The following is an 8,997-nucleotide window of genomic DNA, read 5'->3' on the forward strand; positions in this document are numbered from 1 at the left end:
CATCAGGCGAAAAGACGAGCTGCTAGAAAAATCGCAGAGCCGTCTTTAAATATGCGGGGCACTCGTCAAAGCGAGACGATAACGAGTGGAGCCCGAGAGTCTCGAAGATCACCGCCCCGACCCACATGCAACTCGCAAATAACAACAGCGAGAGAGTACAAACTCTTCCAGCGACCAAATCCGTCACATTAGTGATTGGAAAAGGCCCTAAGATCTGGATGAAATCAAAGGAACTTTCCAATTCAGGTTGTGAAGTTCTTCTCGATTCTGGTCCAGATCTTAACCTCCTTTGCATCGATGCTTTAGCAGACGATGCCGTCTTTACAACTGAAGAAGGAGGTATGGTGGGAGGTATTGCGACAAGTAGTATGCCCATCATTGGAAATATTACATTGAAAATTGTTGGAGTCGAAGTTCGTTTTGAGATATTACCCCAAGCTCCCGGAGGCTATTCAGGAATCTTGGGTAATGAGTTTTTCACAAAGGAAAGAGCAGCTATTTCCTTCTATTGGAATACTCTTGTCCTCAGAGAAAGACCCACTTGTCCTATTCCATTCACAATGGATGAGGATTCTCAAGAAAACTCAATTTTAACTCTCGGTACGGGACCAAAAATTTTCGACGCATGTAACGCACTGCTCGGTGAATTACAATGCTTTCTCATCGATACAGCGGGGGACGAATGCTTGATCAACGTCTCTGCCCTCCAACCTCAGATCATAATAAATGAAAATGAGGTCATGTCGTTGAGAGGCCTCAATGGGCGCCGAGTTAAAACAATCGGCACTGTAGAACTAAAGGTCTTAGGATCCAAAATTCTCTTTCATGCGGTAGATGAAAATCTATCATTTAATGGAATTGGGATCCTTGTCAACAATTTTCTACGGAAAGAACAAGCCAAAATTTCTTACCATCATTAGTCAATAAACTTGCTTTCCAGGCCTTCTCGACCTCTATTTTTCAGTTTAGAGGTCAATCCATCGCGCTCATATACGATTCCACCTCGTATGAGAATGACAGTTGCAGTACCGATTATTAATCCTTCAATTAAGCAGGGTTACTTGCCTAAGGTCACCCTTAAAGACGGGATTCTTATGGGTTAAGCCACGGTTACTGTGGAAGAAGATCAAGCAATGTGTATGGTCATCAACACCACTTAAGATCCAGTTGATATTAACATCGAACCCCAAATGTTAGAGGAGTTCGAATTCGACCAAACTGATTCCACGGATTACTTTCCTGATAATATCGAACCACTATCGAAGTCCAACAGCAAACTATCCAGGAGAGAAAGAATAAATTTGATCTTCGACAAAATCCCCACAGATTATTTAAACAGACGAGAGCGAAAACAAGTATTTGACCTCATTAAGAGAAATCACGATGTTTTTCACTTGTCTGGTGATCGTCTCGGACGATCTAAGAAATTCACATGCAAAATTGAAACAACCACAGACCAGCTAATCCGGATGCGACAATATCGATTTCCACAAGAGCATCGAGATGAAATTCAAAAACAATTCGATAATATTTTAAAACAAGGAATCATCCGTAAATCCAATCCACCTTATAATTCACCTTTATGGATAGTTCCAAAGAAGCCCGCTGCGCACGGTAACAAAATGTGGCGCATGGTTATCGATTTTCGAAATTTAAACAAAGTTACAGTGGGGGACGCTTACCCTCTGCCTCTGATAATCGATATGTTAGATCAACTTGGGGAAGCCAAAATAATTCAGCGTATTCGATCTAGCGAGTGGATTCCATCAAGTTCCAATGAAATCAAAGGATGCAAAAAAAAACTGCAGTTTCAACTCCCGATGGCCATTGGGAATACTGTTGCATGCCATTCGGATTAGAATGTGCCCCTGCTATCTTCCAACGTATAATGGATTCCACCTTAAGTGGTCTCAAAGGCACAGAACTATTCATATATCTCGATGACTTCGTGAGCTATGCGTCTTCACTTGAAGATTATGAGGTAAGAGTTCAAAGACTCTTCAATTGCCTCAGAGAAGCCAGGCTAACTCTTCAGCCCGAGAAATGTAAATTTCTGTGCCCAGAAGTTGAATATTTGGGTCAAATTAAAACAAAAAACGGGGTAAAACCCGACCCTAAAAAGATCTCTTCGCTTCAGAACGCCTCTAAACCACGTAATCACACCGAAGCTCGAAAATTTATGGGTTTGGCGAATTATCACCGCCGTTTTATTGAAAATTTCGCTGACAGAGCTAAGTCCATCACTGAACTTACCAGAAAAACAAAACCGTTCGTTTGGTCAGAAGAAGCTCAGAACGCTTTCAATGACATCAAGAATGCATTATGTGAAAAACTCTTTCCTTGGTTATCCCGATTTTAACAAACCATTTATTTTGGCCACAAGTTCCTCAGAGGTCGGAAAATCGGGAATTTTAAGTCAAGAAGTTGAATCCGAGGAAAACGACCCAAATGCTGAAACAAATGATAAAATCAAAAAAAATTGTTTCCTGTACGTCCCTTGTCTTGCATGATACAGAAACAAGATACACAAACAACGAAAATGAATGTTGGGCTGTTCTATATGCTGTTCAACAGTTTAAACCTTATCTCTACGGTAAACCTTTCACCCTATACACCAGCAGCCCTTGTATAGCTTGGTTAAGAGATAGTCAAACTGTAAGCGAACGACAGATCAAATGGAGATCCCAACTGAGCGAATACAAATTTTCAGTCGTCGTTCGACACAAGATCTCTGAACAATACGCAGAAGGATTATCGTATAATCCCGAAGGACGACGTGAAGAGTCGCTATCTCCAGAAGTAGAAAGTTCAAAAATCACTGAAGCAGTAATGTAGCCTCTAAAAAAGTCTTATCTGCCGAATGAAGAAGCTATCAATGCGGTAAAAAGAGGTAGAAAACCTGGAACTAAGAATAAGCCAAGGCTTAACAGCGTACCCCAACCAAGAGATACAATAGCTTCCCGGTTACGACAGAGAAAAGCAACCGACAAAGTTACTACTCGTAAACGTGTAAATTATTGTGAACTAAGTACTACCGAACCTGAAGTCACAGAGAATAATCAAGTGGAGGAAGTTATGGCGGATGATGATGTATTTTCCAATGACCCTCCAGATCCTATTATTGCAGGCCAAGAGCTGGAAAATGAAAAAGAACCTTCAGAATAAGAAACAGCTGCTGTAGACGATGCCGATGAAGAAGAAGCAGTCCGCTTGATGAATGCCGAGTATCTATTAGTGGAAGCTGAAAAGAGTTCAGCTGATGACAGTGAAGACACTCCAGAAGCCATCGATCGACAAAGATTTCGCGAAGAACTGCGGAGAGCAACTGAACAAATCGAAAAATTCTTAGCGAACAAACCTGATACAGTAAAGAAGGTTGAAAAACCTTCTCCAGTGCGACCGGAGGATTATATTAATCTACTCCCTGTGCCTCGCCCTAAGGTGGTAGAAGAAGTCCAGAAATTTCTCCACACCACCAAACTTCTACATGAATTTGAGGAAGAAGAAGAGTCGACTGAGTACGAGGAAGAAGATGAAGAACAAGATGGATTTCTTCGAGAAAACCCTTATACAGATATCGACGACGACGACACTAGTAAGGCCAGTATATCTGACTCTGAAGTGCACGTGGAGATCATCCCGGCAAACCCGGAAAAAGAAAATCAAATAACGAATCTAAAAGATAAATATTTAACGATAGGGGTAGATCCAGCAACTCCTATTTGGAAAAGGACTCTATCAAGACCCGTTCAGGAAGTCTACGAAGACTTTGAACATGATGATCCATCGAGAACCTTCTATTGGAAAAGGGAAGTTGAAGGCGGCAGACATCATTCTACCATCATACCAAGACCTTCAACATGTCAAACTTTGAATATGGAAGATATTCCTGCAGCATCGTCAAGTATGGCAAAAACCGGCGAATCATCAGCACGAACTATGAGTGATGACTCTGCAAAGGAAATTAACGATAACGAACGCACGTTAACACAACAAGATCTCCCTCAAGATATCACGGTTGAAATTCCCGAACATCCTTCAATGACAACTACATCTGAAGTTGACGATATCGAACAACCTACAATAATTCAGGTTAAAATTCCACAGGCGGAAAATTCTGTGCACATCGAAGAAAATAACCGCGATGAACAACAAACTGCCTCAGTCCCAACCGAGCAACTGGTGGGCGAGCCAGCTAAAAATAATCCTCGTCCGCAAAACCAAATTCCACCCCTTTGGTATTCAATCTATCCCCCATCTTTTGAACTCGCAGACTACATACAAAGCCAAAATAGGTCATCAGCTGAGGTCTCATCTTCATCGAATCCTGATTCCGATAGACCTCCAAAATTTCCGCTGAAACAGATAATATTTTTAGCCAGCCGAGATGGAATCACGTACGCTCGTGATCACATGGTACCTTTCCTTTTCCTCGACTGCGAAATGATGAAACCGGTCTCGCGACTCTTAAGGGACCTCACTTTTATCAACAAAGAAGATTTAAAGGCTGCAAAACCAAAAATGGGTAATGAATCAGTCACAAAATTAGGGCGTTGCCTTATATTTACAGTCTTTATAAAGAAAAACCATTTCAAAAAAATCGATTCAAAATATTTAATAGAAGAACTGCGAAACCTCCGAACTTCCCTGTTTGAACATGAAATTTACACGTTCCAAATCGCGAAACAGGGGGACAACCTTGACGATTTGAACATCAAATCCTACCTTTTACAAGAACTGGGTGACTGTCCGGTTGAAGTAACCCTTTGTGAAGGCTGTGTCGTAGTACCTCCTGAAGAACTAAGAGTTAAAATTATCGAGGAAAACCATTTTAGTGCAATCGCCGGACACGAAGGAGTAGTGAAAACTTACTGGCGTATTTGTGAAAGATTCTACTGGCCGGGAATGAAAGAGAAAATTTATCGGTTCATCCAGAGCTGTGAAATCTGCCAAAAAAAATAAATTAACACGAATTAAGACAAAACAACCCATGATAATAACAGATACGCCACTCGTGCCGTTCGAGAAAATTTCTATTGACTCAGTCAGTCCGCTCCCTATGACTAGAAACGGTAATGTACATATTTTGACCATTCGAGACAATTTCTCGAAAGCTGTAACGGTTGTCCCCATACCTGATATACAATCAACCACGGTAGCGGAGGCATTGATCGACCGTTATATCTGCTATTAAGGTTGCCCAAGAGTAATCCTTTCGGATAAAGGATCCTCTTTTACCAGTAAAATAATCCAACAATTATTAAAAGTACTTAAAATACAGAGGTTAACCACTTCAGGTTACTATCCACAATCTAATGGATCCTTAGAAAGGAGCCATCAACCTCTAATAGACTTTTTACAAGTTATTACGGACAGATATCCGAATTGGGACAGGTATTTAAGCATGGCCATGATGAACTATCATACCAGCGTGCATACTTCCACCAAATTCTGATCTTATGGAAAGATTAGCTGACGTCAGACAAATTGTGTCTGATTGTCTGATTAAATTTAAAGAAGATTCGAAAATTCGATTCGATAGACGTATCAATTTGAAGGATTTCCAAGTAAATGATTTCATATACGTCCTAAAAGAACCTTGTTGCGTAATCACAACTACATTCAAATTTGAATGTAGTTGAACTTCCGACAAATAGAGGCAGCACCTACTGGGGCCTAGTGTCCATCTATGAGAACTTGACTTGCACTGTGCGACGCATGCGCATGAATTTATCCTGCCTCGTGGCAAGAAGACCGACGCCATTACCTATTCGTTTATACATTTTCAAGTGTCACCACGTGTTCCGTATAATCTTTCAAAATTGCGCTCATCTCGAGTATCTAATTAAAAGTAATCAATTAACTGCATTCAGAGTTCATTACTCTATACAAAAATATAATTATTTTTATAATCGCGAGCTCCAGAGCTTATAAAATAATTAATAAATAACATCAAGAAATCCGGTGCTCTACAACCTGTTCCTGACGAGGTTATATCATCGAGAAAGCAACAGGTGCATTTTTTATTAAACATTTTACTTGCTATCAGTGCTCAATTAATTTAAAAAAAAAGACTCAGTTTTATTATTTATTTAATTATCAATATGCTCAATTTCTTAATTAATTTAAAAGTTATGTTTCGCTCAGTAGCCTCTGCTATCATGCTACCACGTGTTCAACAGATAAATTAAAATCAGTGTAATTTATCATGAGCTCATTAAAATCAATTCAATTAAGTGATCATTACTATTAAACTCAATAACAAAATTATTTATGTATTCAGTGCTATTAAAAATAGTAATTAATGTGTTCAACAATTCACTTCGCTCAGTAACCTCTGACATCATGTTACTTATTATCATGACATTTTTGCATTCAACTCAGTGTTCAATTAAACTCAACTTGATTATTTTTAATTCATTATTTACTCGAGCTCAACTCAATAATTTGTATTCAATTATTCACGTATTCATGAGCTCAGACAATTAACAGTATTTATAAATTAAATAAACTATTTAATTTGCAACCCAGTGATATTTTGTGCTGTGACAAATAAAAATATTGTTATATTTTTAAATATGCGTATTTTTCAAACATCCCAACCACCAACCAGTCCTGGCATGTCTTTATTTAATTATTATTACAACAAACCTTGTAAAAATAAATTAGACGCTTATTACATAGGCCTTCACCAAATCGTAGAAATTAACGAATTTTGTAGCCTGATTTACGAAAACGGAAAAGGAAAGCGTAAATTAATGAACCCCAATAAAGCAAAACTAGCCGTGGACCGAAAAAATTAAACTTTACCAAGTTTTCTGTTTCAGATCTACGAACTGCCTACAACCATGAAAGGAATACTGTGGCTCCTGATCATCACCATGGGGTACAGTCAATCCGAAGATAACCTCACTATCCAACCACTGGTACATAATCCAGGTCTGCTGTATGACCCTTTCAAAAAGATTCATCTGATAGAGGAAAACTGGCGCATCATTTCTTCTGTAAACGTCCAGGGGTTAGTGGACATGTATTCCTTTGAGTGGGACCATTCACACTCAACCATGCAAGGTTGTGCTAAGATTGTCGACGCAGGGTCTTGCATGCAGTACTTGAGAATCGACACGACAACCGAGGTACAAGCCAGGATAGATCAAGCTAAAACTCGCTTGTAACAACTACTCAAGGATACAGAATTCAAAACCCCACCACGTGACCGTAAACAACGAGCTCCATGGTTCGGATTTGTAGGTACGAGTTCCAGAGAACTATCTGGAACCACGGACTACGACGACAAAGAACACATAACCAATCCAATCTGAACAAACTCTCAAACGCTACGTACGCGTTCATAAACGCAACGCTGAGCTCTTTGGAAAAAGTCGTGTATGTGACGAAAGTCCTAATGCTGGGGGATGAGCGCCTGGAGACATCCAGTAGCCACTTCAGAGCGCTGAGAGAAGCCGAAACTATCATCGAAGAAGCTAAAGCCGGAAGGCTCTCGCCACAAGCCATTTCACCGAAACAACTCTATAAAGCAACAAGGGATATCATGGAAAAACATCCCAACTTTAACCCGCCACAGCCAATTGACAGAATGGAGATATCAACCCTGTCATCGGTATCAAGTGTCAAGGTAGCAAGAGCGAAGAGATACTCACTCATCATAGTAACCCTCCCCTTGTTCCATAAGACTCTATTATTGTCATATAAGTTGAGACCACTGCCAAAACCAGAAAATCTGAATGGTAAGGTCCCAACATTGGCGATATTACCATCAGAAAAGTTTTTAATCACAGACCCGGATGTGCAACAATATTATTTAGCAGATGCTGACTACATCACTAAGTGCAAGGATATCGGAGACGATTTGTCCTGTCGTCCAGACATCCCACTTCAATCCACGGAAAACCCGGAAGAAGTCGACTGTGAAATGAGATTATTGATGAAATCAACCGAAGAAGTTATGCGGACCTGCAATGTTCGAATTATTCTCAAGTGCAAGACCACCGGGACTCAACTTCACCAACCGAACGCTTGGGCATATTCGACATGTGCAGAGGAAAAATTAAGCTTCAAATGTTCAAACCGTATTGAAAAAGATTGTGACATCAATGGGACGGGAATGATCCAAGTTGAAAACGGATGCGAAGTCAGAAACGGAAAGTATCTACTCGAGAGCGTAGACGAAGAAACAACTCAACTCAATGTAACTCTGCCAACATTGAATTTGACCCTGGTATCTCTGTCATCAAATTTATCAGCCCAACCAAATGTGGGTCGGTACAGTTTTGCCGAAAAATTAGAAATAGGGAAATAGTAATAAAGCTGGCGCTACGATAGGGGGAACTAAAATTATTGGGAGCGGATGATAACCGAGTACTCTGTAACAGAATATCGGTGAGAAAGACATTGAAAATTTTAAATCAAACTGAAATAGAAAGAATGCGCCACTAATTTTAAATAAAGCATAAATTTGGAAACCACAAACTAGTTTACACGAACGGCACGGTGAGCATTTTATATAATTAATGTAGCAAAATTATTGCATTTAATAAATGGATCTTCGTCTTGTATGACCGTAATGTTATAAATTCTTCACTTTATATTTAAAAAAAAAATTACTCGAAAATCGGACACCACATAGACCCTTAAACGGCTAGAAAAGTCTCACACGGGCGAAACGGTAAGTAATTTGAATAGTGATTGGAGAGAAATAATTAATTGCAGAGGACTATACTTAGTCGTGCATTACCTTATTGCAATAGAATCTTAATTTTATTAACAAAAAAATTACCCAAAAATCAGACTCCTCACAGATCGTGAGACAACTGAACAAATCTGTCACGGGTGGCACGGTTAGCGATTTAAATAATGATTGCAGTGTAATTATTAATTGTCGTGGATAGTACTTAATTTGGTATGACCTTATCGTAAATGATTCATCGTTTTATAATTAAAAAAAAATTAATCTAGAATCAGATTCCCTACAGATTG

General features: G+C 39.5%; 1 protein-coding gene across 1 annotated transcript; it reads left to right on the forward strand.

Moving 5' to 3' along the window:
• The first annotated feature begins 7,405 nt into the window (after nucleotides 1–7,405).
• Nucleotides 7,406–8,320, forward strand: LOC130665893 (uncharacterized). The gene has a single exon (XM_057466522.1). The coding sequence runs from the start codon at nucleotides 7,406–7,408 to the stop codon at nucleotides 8,318–8,320; it is 915 nt and encodes a 304-aa protein (XP_057322505.1).
• The last annotated feature ends 677 nt before the right edge of the window (nucleotides 8,321–8,997 follow it).

The sequence above is a fragment of the Microplitis mediator genome, chromosome 3 (assembly GCF_029852145.1).
Source record: "Microplitis mediator isolate UGA2020A chromosome 3, iyMicMedi2.1, whole genome shotgun sequence".
Lineage (NCBI taxonomy): Eukaryota > Metazoa > Arthropoda > Insecta > Hymenoptera > Braconidae > Microplitis > Microplitis mediator.